The following is a 16179-nucleotide window of genomic DNA, read 5'->3' on the forward strand; positions in this document are numbered from 1 at the left end:
TTTTTTTTCGCTCGTGGATATTTTGTAATGCTCAGATGCCACGTTCTATTTACTCTATGTGCCTGCAGACAGCCAAGTATAAAGAGACGCTTTAAATGTCACATCAAACCACAAACCGGTGCTGCTGGAACATAGATCGGCTTCACTGTTCGCAGGGGGTTTGGGACCAAAAACAAATATGGTAGGCCTTGTCCCTTGTAACAGTGTTTATAACCCAGAACAGTGACAGACCTTTTTTAGAATTCATGGTTAGGACAAAATAAATTTCGCTCCAAAAATCGCAAGCATGAAACTCCAACAAAAAACTATTGTTCTCTGCGACATATCTTCATGAACTGACAGTGGCCGTTGTGAATTTCACTGTTGCCATCTAGTGGCACAGAGTCTGAAGTTGAGTTGTGGGTCAAATTTGATGCACAAAAGAAAAATTTTCAATTAGGAGATTTCTCTGTAATTCCAAATCCGCTCTCGCAGGACGCATTTCACCTGTCTGAGCATGAGGTTGCCGTCCTTGCTGGGGCCGAGCTCCATGTAGAACATTTTGTTGTCAATAGGCAGGGAGAAGATGGGCTCTTTGTTTTGGATCTGATCTCGATCCTCCAGCTCTAAAGTGCCAATCCTCGAGTTCAATTTGTGGTCCTCTGGAACTCGCAACTCGTACGTCCCTATGAAACAAACGGTACACTATTAGCCATTATTCAACTCAAGTTAAAAACAGCAACGCATCGTTGGGGTCCATAAAAACCCACACTGTCATGTTAACTTGACACAAATGCAACAATTATTTCTTTCCCAGAAGGCCCGTTAGCTGTTGTTTTATTCCCATATGCAACACATTGCTTTAGAAAGTATGAAAATGGGTTACGGCCAAACTAGAAAGAAAATAAAAAAGATACACCAAGAATAATGTTGAAATCTCACAAGGGTAAAACTAGTAGTGTAGTGGTGTTTTTTTCCCCCCAAGGTAAAGGAGGCATTTAAAATTAAACAATAAATAATGTTGATGTATTATAGAATCGTCTTTTTTTTTAATCTAAAAAAGTGCTTATATTACAATTGTATTTCTCTGAGCAAAGAAGCCCAATACTATAAGATAAAAGGAACATTTCTTTGGAGAAAAAATAAATATTCACTTGAAGTACCTTTCTTTTACAGAAAATATAAAAATCAAAAATTAAGGACATTTTCATTTTTATAATAGTGGTCTAAGCATAAAATTTAGTTTCAGTTTGTATTACTTTTTAAAAGTGTTTTCATTCTATTTAATTTTATTAACAAAAGTATTTTTTCATTTTTCGTTCTAGTTCTTTCCTTAGTTTTCTTTAACTACAATAACCTTGCTTGTGCCGAAATTATTTTACAAGATTTAAATAGGGTTTTTTTTCCTTCATTCAAATCTTTTTTTTTTCTCAAATAAAAAAACAAAATTGTGTATCAAGGTCCTATTTCTAATGAGGAAAAAAAACGTAATATTTCAACAAATTGAATTTTTTTTGTGTTCTTGTAAAGAATAGCTTGAAAAGAATTCTGTGTCCAGCACAACTTTTTTCAACAAAGGGTGGAAAATCACAAGAAGTATGAAAGGAAAACAGAAGAGCAGTTTGTTGCGTCAAATTATCTTGCAATATTACGACTTTTCCTGCAAACAAATGCGCCTTTATCCCTGTGCAGTCCTCACGTCTGGTGAAGGAGGCGATGTTGTCGTTGGTGTCGGTGACACTGACAGTGACAGAGGATGTGGCCGTGCTGCCGGACGCCATTCCTCTCATGTCCTGAGCCCGGACCACCACCACGTACTGACTCTTGGTCTCGCGATCCAGAGTGCTCACCTTGCAGCTGATCATACCTGGACACACACAGCAATTAGTTAACACAATGTTACAATGCTGTAACTGGTTTCAAAATTATCATTCAAACTATTCAGCGTTTTAGTTCACTCGTTCTGCCATCATGGTGAAAAACTCATCATTTTGGACGTGATCGAGTTGCAACCTGAAAAGTAAAAACCTGTGATGCTGTCGATTTCAAAGGCAGACAGGTCGCCATCGGGCGTCAGAGAGTACCGCAGCTCGCCGTTAGCGGTGGTTGGGTCGTCTGCGTCCGTTGCCCTAACTTCGATCACTTTGGTTCCTGTGGAGGTAAAAGGGTTCGAAATAATAATTACAATGATAATAATAATCATAAAAAGTTTATCATTTTGGTTTTTTGGTTTAAAAAAAAATCATTGTTTTCTTAATACCGCACTGTCTTTATCCCTCCCAAATGCAACAAGTTAAAAAAAAGTGACCTAATTTTCGTGATACTGCAGATTTTTTCTTCTTCTTGGAAAACTGACTTTATTGTTGTTAGCTAAATGTATTTTATAATGTCGTAAAATACATTTTATAAGACTAAAATAATTTAGACATTTTTAAACCTTTTTTATTTTATTATTATACTTTCTCTTTCTGAAAGTGTCACTGTCAGTTCAACCAATGTACTGTCGTAATAATTATAATAAGTACCTATGGTAGACCTCTCCACGATGGATCCGTTGTAAGTTTTGGGGAAGATGGGGCTGTTGTCGTTGATGTCAGTCACCTGGACCACAAAGTCTCCCGAGTCCTCAATGAGTTTGTTGTTGCCGTCGTACATCCTGGCGGTCAAGTGGTATGCACTCTTCTCCTCGCGGTCCAAAGATTTGCTGACAAACAGGTCGCCCTTGTGGTCCACGCTAAAAATGCCATTGGCGCCTTCGCCCTCAATTTTAAACCGCTTCACCTCCACTCTCTGACTGGACTTGAGCTGGAAAAATACATTGAAACAAAAAACAATAGATTGATGACCGGTACCTACCAAATACAGGGGGAAACAATGACATATTTGTTTTACGTTTCGAGCCAGTCGATACCAGATTTATTGGATGGATCCTTTGTGCATATGAAAACCATTGGAACCCTTTACCAAATTTAGCAGAATTTGGCTAATTTGTAACACCTGCAACAACCAAAATTGAATAGTTTTTTTCCTGTGGAATCTTCCTGGTTGGATTTCTCCTTATGTTTGTTGTTGAATGCTGCTCACAAACATAACACACAACATTTGTGATTTGGGTCATTTCTCGTTTACCTGCCCGATCTTGTAGGGAATGGGCGCCGGTTTCTCCTCCTCCACATAGAGCGAATTCCAGATCCACTCCCGCTTCTTCCGAGACAGAATGGGATGGCTCTCTTTCCTCACAATCTCCTCGGCAACTCCTTGCCGCCTCGCCGATCCCACCACCAAGTTCTCGGAAACGCCGGGCGAGACGGACCAGGCCGCGATGGCCACAATAAGCCCCGCGGTCCAAAGCCGAAGCAAAGCCATGATCTGTACAGAGTGGGTGAAGAAGTGAGGATGAGGAAGAAGAAGAAGAGTGTGACATTAAAACCACTTATCAGCTGTGCGCACACTACCCGAGAGTCCCGGATGGCCTATCGTGGCATACCAGGACTCTTAAAGCTCCTCAGAAATGGGACTCGGTGGAACATTTAGGACCCCGGTGCTGAAAGCTTCCCACTCTGGAGGCCGCGGCGGGATTTATTAAACACGCCAACCCACTTTTAACGGAGCACTCAGAACGCGGTCGTCTTTATCGGACACTTAGCAAGCGATGGTTTGACATTTTCCAACGATTCTTGTTCTCGCTTGGGAAGATAACTGGAAGAAGTGCAAACAGGACGTGATGAAGCATGTCCACCATGTCGGGGAAAAGTTCAACGGGGTTGACGTCAGCTGGCAGCAACCTCGGCGATAAAGTACAAACGTGAACATTCCTGATGACTGACCTCATGATGTGAACGCCCTGATTCTAAAACACCCTTATTACTGATAATCCATGCAGCACGCAGTTAAAAGCAGAGCATGTACTGCATGAGGAGAAATGAAGACAAAGGAGCGGGGAGATCACCCCGGTGCAGCGCAAAGCAAGCCTTTTGGCTTTAACTGATGAAGCCTGCTGGGATGAGAAGTAAAACGTCTCCAAAGACAACCCGATCAGTCCAGTTGCGTTGGATTCAATGCCCTGAAAATGAAATCTGGACGGATGAGTATATTCCCAGACACAAGTGTGGAGAAGGTTGCATGTTGTCGGAGAGACTTTGGGTGAGATTGAGTGGGGGTTATTGGTTGCCTGGAGTGACACTGAGAGTTAGCTCCCCCCTCCTCCCCCGGGGGGGAGACTTAGGGGGAAAGAGTAGGGATGAAGATTGGCGAGAAACTGATGAGATGCCCGAGGGGGTAGTTTGAGGCAGTACACTGAAGGTGAAAATCAGAGGGATGTTGAGGGGGCGTACAGAGTTCCAACCCAGTTGCAGACAAGGGGTTGAGAGTGAGGGGGAGTAAGTTGAGGATTGGGGTAAAACTAATGGATTGCCCGAGGGTGACACTGAGAGTTACAGCTCAATACCCCCCCCCCCCCCCTTCACTGTCATTTTACCCATCATTGTCACCATCAATATTTCTGTCAGTCTCATGCTCAGTGCCCGCCACACCCCTCAAGCATCGTCCTTATTGTCCGCACTCCACTTCAATCTCTCCCTTCCCCTTAGTCACTCCCAGTTTCTTCTTTAGGGTGACTCTCGGGTTCAAGTCTCAGGTAGACCATCAATCCCTCTTAGTATCAACGTTCTGTCCCACTCAATCTCCTCCGCAATTTCTCCCCCCTTCTCCTGTTCCAATTCCAATTGAAGTTTTGAAATGGAGCATTTTAAATTGGCTGAGTCATTCCGTTTTACGCCGGCTCCATGGAAACCGGACAACTGTAACCCATCGCCCCTACACTGTGTTCCCCTCTATCTCTTCCACCTACTCTCTGTCTCCCCCTCCATCACCTTCATTTCCCCGATCTCTCCCCACTGTCCCCTGTCAAAATACACCATCTCCCCAAATGACGCCCCTTCTATCCACCTCCGTCTCCTCCTTTGTGTGCCAAACATTAGCGACCTATCTGAGTGTTGTCCGTGTCTCCGTCCATTCCCAGTGCATGCCGCTGGATAGATTATGGCATCTTATTGTCTGTCAACCATTAGCAGCATGCGGGGAGAAATCTGGGATTAGGATGCGAGGATTACCGAGCTGCCTCCCTCTAATGGTCTAATCTCATATTGTGGAGACCCGCCGTGACCCCTCGCCCGTAAATCAGCTCAAAAAAAGACGCCGACCACCACTTTTCATTTGTCCTCCTTTTTGTCTGCCAGCCTTTTTGTATCCTTTAACCGCGAAATTAATTAAAGTGGAAATGTGATGTGGGTTTTCTTAAATTATTTGCTGAGTGAAATTGGAGACAGCTAAATAGTTTTCCTCCAAAATGTATTCATCTCATTTACTGCAGGGCGCAGACTTCTATTCATGGGACTTTTCAACTAGCTGGAAAATAACATGGTGCTGCGTTGAAGGTCTCTTTTCTTTCTGTCTTTCTTACTTTCTTTCTTTCTTTCTTTTCAACAAAGTGCCTGAAATTACAATGGTTTCTTTCACTGCAGGTAGTCCACTGATCAAAGACATCAAATTATTCATAATAATATAACATCTTTAGAGCAATTTCATATGACGATAGGAACATTAAAGCACAGCCCTTATTTTTGCGATTAGTACCAAAAAATAAAAACAATTGGCAAAAGACTGTAAGACACCATACTGTATTTAAATGTTAATATGGACACATAGGCTAAAAGTATTGTACAATAAATGAAGTCAAAAATATGAAATATGATCTTCATCCTAGGCCAGTTAAGATATGTTTTCCATATAAGGCCTTTTTTTTCCGTGGGTGTTAGCCATTCCCTTTAATCAGCCGCAGGAAGTGTAAACACAAAGCCTTCTGGGAAACGTGCTTAATGAAGACCGGTCATTAGCACAGGATGACTCTCCCTTCCTGCTTTTCCAGCTGTGGACGTGTGCGTGCTTCCTTCTCATTCACCTCCTTCTTCATTCTCCCGTTTTCTGCCTGCTTGTCATCTGTCTTGTCTTGTGCTCATCACCTTTCCGTCACTCATCATCTTCCTCTGTCTTGTTCACATGGAAGCTCGTTATTTACTTTTATTCTGTTGACTTCTACAGTGTTTAACTTCATCTGTCAGAATTTGGAAGTAAATCATCGTTTTGTTTTGTTGAACCCCCCACGGTCCCTACCACGGACCTGCCCAGTCCCCCCTGAATTGCCTGGAGATGAAACAGGATAAACTTTTTTTTTTCTAAATGAAGCTGCTCAACTCACTTCAACACAGTTCCTTCACACCTAGATGCCACAAGATGTGGCAAAGCAGAAAACTTGTCCTAATGAAGCGCTTCAACTCACTTCAGTATAGTTCTTTGGCACCAACACGCCACAAGATGGCCTGAAAACACATCTTTTTGTCGAAATAAAGACGCTCCACCCAATTCAACATAGTTCTTTGGCACCAACATGCCACAGGATGGCAGGAAAACACAATTTTTCTCTTAATGAAGATCCTCGGCTCATTTGAACAGAAATCCAAACGTCAAAGGAGGATAGGGCCAACAAAAAATCTGTAATATAGGGGTCCCATATCCTGTATTTGAGGTATTAATAGTGACATTTAAATGCTGTGCAGTAGTTCACTTTTGCTCATAGTTCTTATGAAATTGTTGCTCAAACTACCGAGAAGAATATCATTAGTAGGATATACTGCAGGGCGGCCCGGTAGTCCAGTGGTTAGCATGTCGGCTTCACAGTGCAGAGTTACCGGGTTCGATTCCAGCTCCGGCCTCCCTGTGTGGAGTTTGCATGTTCTTCCCGGGCCTGCGTGGGTTTTCTCCGGGTGCTCCGGTTTCCTCCCACATTCCAAAAACATGCATGGACGCTCTAAATTGTCTCTAGGTGTGAGTGTGGGCGTGGATGGTTGTTCGTCTCTGTGTGCCCTGCGATTGGCTGGCAACTGATTCAGGGTGTCCCCCGCCTACTGCCCGAAGACGGCTGGGATAGGCTCCAGCACCCCCCGCGACCCTAGTGAGGATCAAGCGGTTCGGAAAATGGATGGATGGATGGATGGATATACTGTCTGTATCTATCTATGGTAACGTGCTCAGAGATTTTGCACCTGTGCTGTTGCGCCAGCTGGGTGTCTTTTCACACTTTGCGTGATGATTAAGGTCTCGTTAATTACAAAAAAAAAGAAAAAAAACATCCTCCTCACCTTATTTACCATAGAGGTGTCAAAAGAATAAACAGGTTCCAGGAATATCTGTAATTACATCTGAGCGTTGTCCGCAGGCTGCAACTGTGTCGTGCGTAAGTGCTTGTGCAAGCAGACAATCACGCCGACGACACGCTTTCAGTCCTCGCTGCCAGTGAGTGGCAGACAACGGTGACCTACTTTTTGGTACACCAGCAAACAAAACCAGGCAAAACTTTGCCATGCTCGCGAACACAATAGAAAAAGTTTCAATTTGCAGTTAATCTTTATTTACTTAACTGCAGAGGGATGAGGCACCTATTAGGCCCTGGCCTCCAAAGATCATCATGTGTGCCACAGGAAATGATTCAATTTCACTTAGTTGGTCTATAGATTATTATTTGTGTTCTCTTTGTTTATCTAGTCGTATCATATGTTAGCGACCTGTTGGGACAGGCAGAACAATTAAATGCTCTTCCACTAGATGTCAAATATACAATCTAATTCAATTTGGTTAAGTTACGATGGAATTCTTTGTGCACATTTATGGCCTAAAAGAAGTTTTGACAGTTTTGGCTGCCAATACTTCAAAAGCAAATCAAATTAAAAGTGATGCTTTTTGGCGCTACTGGTTATTTTTTTTTGGTTGTCAAAGCTGCTTTTGACACAGCTCCACTTTTACCCTCTGACAACTGTAAGCGTGTGTGAGTGTGTTGAGATTAAAACAGGTTTAATCGCAAAGCAGCTTCAAACAATCTGTCTGCTTGCAAGTCACACCAGCATGTGCAACCACACACACACACACACACACACACACTCATAGAGTGCGCTCTGTCAAGTCAGACGAGTGCATGGTGGTTGTCTGGGGCAATGTCACCGTCATTTGGTCTGACACTTATAGCCGGCCGTCATCTGGGCATAATTGACGGCCTCGGTCAGCTTTTAATGGAGCCCAATTATGGCCCATGAATGGAACTGAGAGTTTTTGGTGTGCAGAATGGTGGTGAGAATAATGGTTATCCATCTTTAGATGGACTTTTGGCAATTGAATGGACATCATTATCGACAACTTATAGAAATTTTGAGCCATTTAGAGTAAATGCTCCTTGATCCGTGTCAAATTCTATATTTATTATACATGTCATGTTGGTCAGGTCTTCTAGTATATAATACTGTCATGTGAGCTATCCCGCCATTCGGAACACATTGCACTACTTTTCTTTAGTTTCAAAACTGGCTGGATTTATTCAACAGGGATCCTAATGTATCAACAAAAGATCACAGCAAAGCTGGAAAAAAACAACTCTACACTACAAGGAAGTAACAAGTTAGAATCTCAGCAAAGCAACAAAGATAACAGCAAAAAAACAGGAAAAAATGAATTTAGGAAGCCAAGAAACAAAAAGGGATGGACTCCCTGTAGCATGAAAAAGGTCAAGCTTACAAACAAGGGCTGGGTCAATAAGTGGCAGGGTGCGAGATTATCTGACAAAGGACAGAGGTAGACATGGACTATTTATATACACAGCCAATGAGCCAAAGACGTATTTCCCTGGTAGCAGCACAAAATGCATCTTGGGATATTTTCCTAGCCAAGCCTTCACAAGTCACCAACCGATGCATTCTTGGTATAGGCAAGCTGACAAGAACACATGAAAGCATGAAAGACTTTGTTTTAGAAACAGTTTACATTTTTAATGGGGTTTTTCAACTATGAACTTCAAAACATTTGTCATCTTTTTCATGAATTTATATTGTATGGATATGTAATTTGTCACAATAACAGTTAATTTAAATATTTTGCATTTTTTAAAAGTTTTTGTAATGTATTATTATTGTTATTATTATGATTATTATTACTCTTCTTTTGTATGCAAAATGTCAGTGAAAGTCAATGTTGATCTTTCCTGAAGCAATCAGCATGCGACTTTTGCCAAACCGCTATCGTCACAGCTGGACAGCTTGTCAAGCACTCTGACATCCATCTGAATGAATGAATGAATGCCTCTAATCATGCCCGCGTGTCTGTGCATGTGTGTAACGGCGGGACGACCAAGTCTCCCAGATGGCACACAAAGGATTTTCTCAGTTTACTTCCCCCCCACCCCTTCATATTTGCCTCTCCAGGAATTAGACCAATGGCTTAAGTTGCATGGATGGCTTCCGATGCAGCAGAACAACAAATCAAATCACCTCTGTCTCCCTCCTGGACACAAATCCATTTATGGGAGAAGGAGGAGGAGGGGGATGAATAAATTGTGCAGATACTGCAATTGGAAAAAAATCTTTGAAAACTTCCTTTCTCGTGAGATGGCAACATATCGTCGACTGAGTGGCTAGATTCACGCAAAACAGCGCCGTTCTTCTCATGATTTGTCATTCAAATATTTGCCTGTTCATATTTTTTTTTCAAGCACCTATTCTTTGTTTCCCTGAAATCCTCATCCATCTATTTGCTCTTTTTTTTTTTTTTTGCTTGGGCCAAAGCCATGTCTAACAGGAAAAATTACATATGGCGCCATCGTGTGGTATCTTGGGGCCCAAGGAACTACCATAGTACATACACTTGAGTGATCCAAGGTGGATTATTTTTTCTAATTTTTTAAAAATTTATTATCCATGGCTAAATATTTTTGATGGAATGGCATCGCAACATATTTTACCCTTAATGGGATTAAAGTCTGAATTTTTGTGTTGGCTGTGTACCCAATGAAGTGTCCGTGAGTGCAATTGGATAACTAGCGTCTAATTTTTGCAAAGGTTTTGACTTTTGGCTCTTTGTGGGAAACCAAGAAATTATTTTTGGGGGATTAGTTGTCATCAGATTGTGAAAGGGTGCCAAATAAAGTGCCCCCGTGCGTCCAGTTATCACAAGATCTCTGTGTCACGATATCTTTTTTTTTTAATATCACAATATTGTAAAATATGCAGCATCAAAGGCATAATGTTGCCATTGGATGCCAACTGACTACGCACATGTCCCTAATGAAGTACCCCATGAGCAGAATTAAACTCTTACCTCTCAGTGCTTTAGTGTCCGAGACCCCCGAGTCCTTCGCAAATCCTTTGCGAATCCTTCCCAGTTCCGTATGGTTCCTCTCGTAGAATTGATTTCTGATCAACCTTCCTTCCAAGACTCGCAATTCTCCAAGAGACGTGTTGACCACCAGCCAAATGCACTCCCAGAGGGCAACTGAGGTATGTTTTGGGAGCACCAACAGGTTCTCCTCCTCCTCTTCCTCCTTCTCCTTCCTCTCCTCCCCTTAGATTGTACTTTACACTTAGTGTCTTTCGCAAAACCACAAAAAAAGAAAGGGGAAGAAAAAAAGGTCACTGCCCACTTCCTCTTCCTGTTATTGTGTCCACTCTTGCTACTGTTCGTTTTCCTGTCCTGGAGGGAAAGACCACCACCACCAAGCATACGCAGTAACAGTGAGCTTCTTGTTGGGGGGGTGCGCTTGGTTGAAACGATGGAGCAAGTGTGAGAGAGAGCGAGAGAAGGAGAGAGAGAGAGAAGGAGAGAGAGAGAGGGTGGGAGGGATGCAAGGAAGGAAGGAGGGGGGCGTGATGGAGAGCTAAGTGAAAGAGTGGAAAAAGGGTGGAGAGGAGGAGTGGATTTATTATTCATGTGTTTGCGATAAGGATTAAGTTAAACAGGTTATTGGGGATAATCCACAGAGATTTCACCACATGAGGCGGCCGTGTGTGTGTGTGTGTGTGTGTGTGTGTGCGCGCGCGCGTGCGTGTTTGTCAGACAGAGATCTTGTCTAAACCGGTAAATGAGATGAGAGCGACGCCCTACTACAAACGCACACACAAAATTATAGTAATATCTCACACGCACACACACACACAAGTCAGTGTCTTGGGCTATGTGGGTGTGAAAGTGTTTGTGTGTGTGTTCCTGAGTGTGTTTGCATGCCGATGTATGTGTTTGCAATTGAGTGTTCGTGTGTCTGCATTTTTCTAGGAAAATATGCTATTGAACTCCAACATTCTCCCCCTCAAGACTTTTTTTTTTTTTTGCTCAAATTGTCGCTTTGTCTTTCGTTGGGCAAAAATAAATAAATAAATAAGGGAAAGGAACAAAGGGGGGAAACAAATATTTACTTTGAAATTCCCTGAGTAAGTAAGTGTATCTCGAAATGATGTTGTGTTCCTTAAACCTTCTCATAATACACAACACATGTTTTCTTCCCTAGAGTGCTCTTCAAAGAAAGCCTCAGAGTGAGTGACATGTCTTTGGGTAGTTGGCTTTGGTCTTCGGGCCAATCACAGTGCAGCGACATTTGTGGTCTTTTCTTTCATAGTCCCCCCAAAACTCAATCTTGTTTCCTGTTTTTTTGGGGGATTTTTTTGCTTTTAAATGACTGAAATAGTAAACAGAACAGCAACAGCATGACTCAAACGATATGTACTTGTGAGCTCAAAATGCTCATTTCATGCTGTGCTAACAAGTCTGACAACGTGCTAAGCCTATATTTTGAATGATTCTAGTACTGCCACTGTTATGGTTGATTGAAACATCAAAGCCCTTCTGTCTTATAACTGTAAAATGACGATATGATCATATTAGCTCAAATTGCTAACATTATGCTAAGATAGCTAGGCTCGCATGCTCTGCCTACTGCTTTTTGCTTTTGAATGATTGTAAAAGAAAATGGAGAGCAAACAGTCTTTCCAGTCAATAATCGCTTAGCACCTTGTTTTGTATTTCTCTTGTCACTTCAAAGTGCTTCTTAAAAAAAACCCAAAAAAAACCCCTTCCTGCCTTTGCCTTTTAATTGACTTTACCCCCCCCCCCCCCCTCCAAAAAAAAGTCACAATGTGTTGGTTCCAGAAGTTTGACGGATTTAGCCACCCTTGCCCAATCAGAGCCCGCGGGTGGGCAGGATTAAGAGACTGATTAAGTCATCTACTTGTCATACCACAAAGTCACCATGATGAGGTTTGGAGAAGCTCGTTGAAAATCACTGACGCTGTGGGAGGTGCATTGAGCAGGCAATTAACTCTGGAGCGAACCCTCGAGGCATCAACTTTCTCACAGACACACACACACACAAATACGAACAGAGCAAGATAGTTGTTCCGCTTGGAGCAAAGGAGTAGTGGTTGGATTGTACAAAAACAAGACTTTTCATCAGCCCTTTCCCCAGAGGTTGCGCCAAGCTGACGGTCTGTAACTAGTTCATTCCGAATGTCCAGTTGCAGAAGTCTACACAAGTATATCTCCAGCTTTTAAGATCCCGTAAAGTGAATTCAGAGATTCATTCCGCAATACAATGTACATGATTGAAGATGATTGCTGAAATGGTGAAAGGACTTGCCATTAAAAATCTGAAACATTTTTGAAAAAGTGCATTTGATGCAGAAATGGTGGCTTTAGGCCTGTCATTATTGCCACTTATTTGGTACACTTAAAATCAGTGCGCCTATTTCTTCCTCTACTGGATATGGATAGACAAAGTATGGTATTATTTAACAGTTGATCATTGAAATTCAGATCTCAAGGGAATGGTTCACTTTTTGTCATCTCTTTGTTCAATCTCCATCAGTGTTTGGGAACTTCGTAATTCCCATAATGCACGTGTGTGCGTTAAAGTGTCATTTTAGATAGACAAGCTGGGGAAAAGAGGCAATCTGCCAGGACAACGAGTTGGCGCGTGTCACTTTTGAGCATCAAAACGGCTTGAATTGGACATTAATAGCAGATAGGTTTAAATAATGGAATTTATATTGATGCATTTGAATAATTCCTGGAGGAAAACAAGGGGAATGATGAGCTGAGCGTTGCCTGTCATCTGTCTCTGCGAAGAATTACATCCGTCCCTGCGTCGATCAAATGCAACATGGCAAACATGACAGAAAATCTCTTGTTTACCCGCTGGTTTGCCTCCTCTGCGTTTGTGCTATAACTCGCTGCACTCATGGCCTACTTTCCTAAAAAAAGAAAAAAGACTCCAAACGGCGTCCTGGCTGCCTGACATGTAAGAAAGCGGTTGATGTTCTCCCGGATGGCGGCGGGATGGTAGGAGGACCACCGGGAGGCTGACATCAAGGACCAACAGCCAGGCGCGACAGGAACGAGGCGAACGAGAACGTCGAATGCGACAGACTTAGTTTTTTTTGTTGTTTTTTTTATCCCCTCAGTCTGTAGGAGCCACTTTCATAGCCAAACCTGACAGAGCTTCATTCCTTCTAATCAAAGCACAATGTTGTACCTCAAGCATGGAAGAACAGGACCAACAGTCCCTCAGTGGTTTCAACTCTAAGAAACATCCATATTCCCTGATTAGCCCGACAGCTGTGAAATTCATACTCAAAAGCGGTGGGCTATGGCCCGACACGATTGGTCTATCCACTTCCTCCTCTCTGTCACAAAGTAGTTTATTTTTAGAACATTTTTAAACACATCTCGCACTGAACCAAAGTACTCTACGTTATGCATTAGCTAAGAAAAATAAAAACGGTCAAGATAAAAGTGAATTGGTGAAGCAGATAGACTTGCAAATCAAACCTGGCATCAAGAGACAAGCACTCAATTGCTGCAGACGTATCAGGGTAAGACATTTCAAACACGGCGTACAAGGTGTGGTTTGAGCCAGGCTGTGGGCAGTGCAATTTGGACTAAAGACCAAATTTTTGGATTTCGAAAAGCCCAAGACAATGTTTTCAGTTTTGTCACCATTATTTGCTTTCCAGATTTTAATTTCTCCCATCTGTCTAAAACAGACTGCATGGAATTACAGGATTTAAGTGTTATGTACCATTGTCGGTCATTTACAAAGATTGGAATGAAATATTGAATTTACTGTTGGTGTTGCCTAGGGGGGAGCATGAAAAGCCAAGAAAAGGACGGGACCCGGAATGAATCCCTGGGGAACACCAAAAGACATTTGGAAAAGAATGAAGAGGACTGGCCTACAGACACTGAAAAAGGAGGTAGGAGTAAAACCAATTTAGAGCTGCGCTCGTGATGCTAACCCACTGTTCAAGACAATCCAGTAGTGGTCTCTGGCCTACGCTTGTCATGATTGGTCATTACACTTCCCCTGCTTGGACATGTTTGGAAGTGGTTGGCAATGGCCCCACATGATTGGTCGCTACACATGGCCAGTTTTTCGTGCCGACTGCCAGCTTGCACAATATTAATCAACAGATTGCAGTGTTGCATCATGAATCAATGGCACAGCTCACCAAAACCCTTCCAGCAGTGTTATGTTGAATATTTATGTGGCTCCCCGTGTGCTATGTTAAGGAGGATTAAACTCACAACTGCAGGCTGGGATGATTTTTAGCTGATTCTTGCCGTCGCTTGGCCGTCGCTTGCATCACCACGTGTTGGCTGGCTGGCTGGCGGGCCGGCAGAGTCAAAACAAGGAATACCGTAACAGAAGGAAAAGAGGGGGAGGGCAACCTAAAAGTTGCCCTTGAGCGTCCACACGGCTAACACATTTTAGTAAGTGTTACAACATGTCGATCATGTTGGGAGAATAGCAATGTTGATGCAGTGGTCAAGGTTTGTGTGTGTGTGTGTGGGGGGGGGGGGGGGGGCGGGGTACGCCTTTATTCTCCTAGTACCAAGACCCTTTTTCTCAAAATGAAGGCCTACTTTGAAGTTTAAAACAGCTTTTTTATCCTGACAAAGTACAATTTCATTACAATAAATTATTTTTTTGAAAATATAAAAATGTAGGTCTATTTTTTAATCCCAAAATATGTGACTTTATTCTCCTAATACTATGGATATTTTCCTTAAAATATAGCACTGTTTGTCCTAAACCATTATTTTGATAATATTACCGCTTTTATTTTGACAAGAGACAACTTTTTAATTCAAAATAAATATGCCATTTATGACAGCAAAAGAACAAAACTTTTAACATTAAATTTAGTTCCATTTCATCTAAATAAATGTGATTTTATTCTCCCAATATTCTGACTTTTATTTTTCTAAACCTTTTTGGGCAATAAATGACCATAGTCTAAAACATTTATTTTAAATGAAAAAAAAAAATCACATCATCATATGACTCATTTTTTAATAACTTTAATATCTTAACATTCAGGGTTTTTTTTTCTTGAAAAGAGGCTCATCTTGCGAAAAAAAAAATCCTGAAGAAAATTATATTTTACTAGCTTTGAGAAATACAACTTTTTAAAACATAACTTTTTTTATTTATCTTTAAATAAAATCTGTTTGAATGCGTATGTCTACATGCTCGTGTGTGTATGAATGTGTGTATGTGTGGATAAATAGCCAAAAATCCCTGAGGACCAATGATGAGGAGATGATATCTTGTGAAGTGTGCCCTTTAAAAATAGCAGGCTCGCTGTCCACATTATTTGCCTTTAGATGTGTGTGTGTGAGCGTGTGTGTGTGTGCGTGTGCGTGTTTATGTGTATGTGTGTCTGTGTGTATACATACTTGTCTACTGTACTTGTCTGACTTAAGTGTGGCACAAAGTAACAACTATTAGGATGTGTCAGCCCGCATGACTGAGTGCCTCATAATACGAATGTGCGTGTGTGTGTGTGTGTGTGTGTGTGTGTGTGTGTGTGTGTGTGTGTGTGTGTGTGTGTGTGTGTGTGTGTGTGTGTGCGTGTGTGTGTAGCCACGACTCCCAAAACTGACATACACAGTAATGTGAAATATTGCCACAGGGATGATAGAGTTGTTGAGAACGGGGATAAATGGGGTTAGGGTTAATGTTATAGGGTGAGGGGAGGGGTGATGTGGATGTCCAAGGGGGGCCTAAAGGGAGGTGTGAATGAAAGCGTGTGCATATTTGGTTCATCCACTATGAGATGCACTTTGGTCCAATGGTGGCAGGTCTTTTTCTGTTGGATTTGCGTGAGTCGGATGATGCGTGGTCAAGTAGCATGTTGTTTTGTTTTAAAGGAGAATGAAACAATGGATTAAAAAAAAAGTCTCCCATGCATATAGACACAGCATCATCAAAATGACTGTTGTTTTCTGTTTCAGACTACAGTTGAAAATTTTGAAGGTACGTTTTTTTGTTTT

The 16179-nt window shown here is 42.0% G+C and overlaps 2 protein-coding genes across 3 annotated transcripts in view; one reads left to right on the forward strand and one right to left on the reverse strand.

The window, feature by feature from the left end:
* The window catches only part of cdh5 (cadherin 5), a 30605-nt gene extending 19973 nt beyond the window's left edge, over positions 1-10632 (reverse strand). Inside the window, exons 1-6 of the mRNA XM_086121683.1 lie at positions 10174-10632; positions 3109-3348; positions 2505-2784; positions 2008-2130; positions 1679-1846; positions 487-665 (exon numbers count right to left, since the gene is read on the reverse strand). Coding sequence (XP_085977809.1) covers positions 487-665; positions 1679-1846; positions 2008-2130; positions 2505-2784; positions 3109-3345 — 987 coding nt within the window. The 5' untranslated portion in view covers positions 3346-3348; positions 10174-10632. The remainder of the gene's footprint in view (positions 1-486; positions 666-1678; positions 1847-2007; positions 2131-2504; positions 2785-3108; positions 3349-10173) is intronic.
* The window catches only part of LOC147199082 (uncharacterized), a 122858-nt gene that overhangs the window by 43069 nt on the left and 63610 nt on the right, over positions 1-16179 (forward strand). Inside the window, exons 4-5 of one of the 2 annotated variants that reach the window (XM_086121691.1) lie at positions 13983-14096; positions 16141-16162. In XM_086121691.1, the coding sequence (XP_085977817.1) occupies positions 14022-14096; positions 16141-16162 (97 nt within the window). In that variant the 5' untranslated portion in view covers positions 13983-14021. The remainder of the gene's footprint in view (positions 1-13982; positions 14097-16140; positions 16163-16179) is intronic. The other variant, XM_086121690.1, reaches the window with a different exon arrangement.

The sequence above is a fragment of the Hippocampus guttulatus genome, chromosome 10 (assembly GCF_054856545.1).
Source record: "Hippocampus guttulatus isolate MCC_2025c chromosome 10, RoL_Hgut_1.0, whole genome shotgun sequence".
In the NCBI taxonomy this organism is placed as follows: Eukaryota; Metazoa; Chordata; class Actinopteri; order Syngnathiformes; family Syngnathidae; genus Hippocampus; species Hippocampus guttulatus.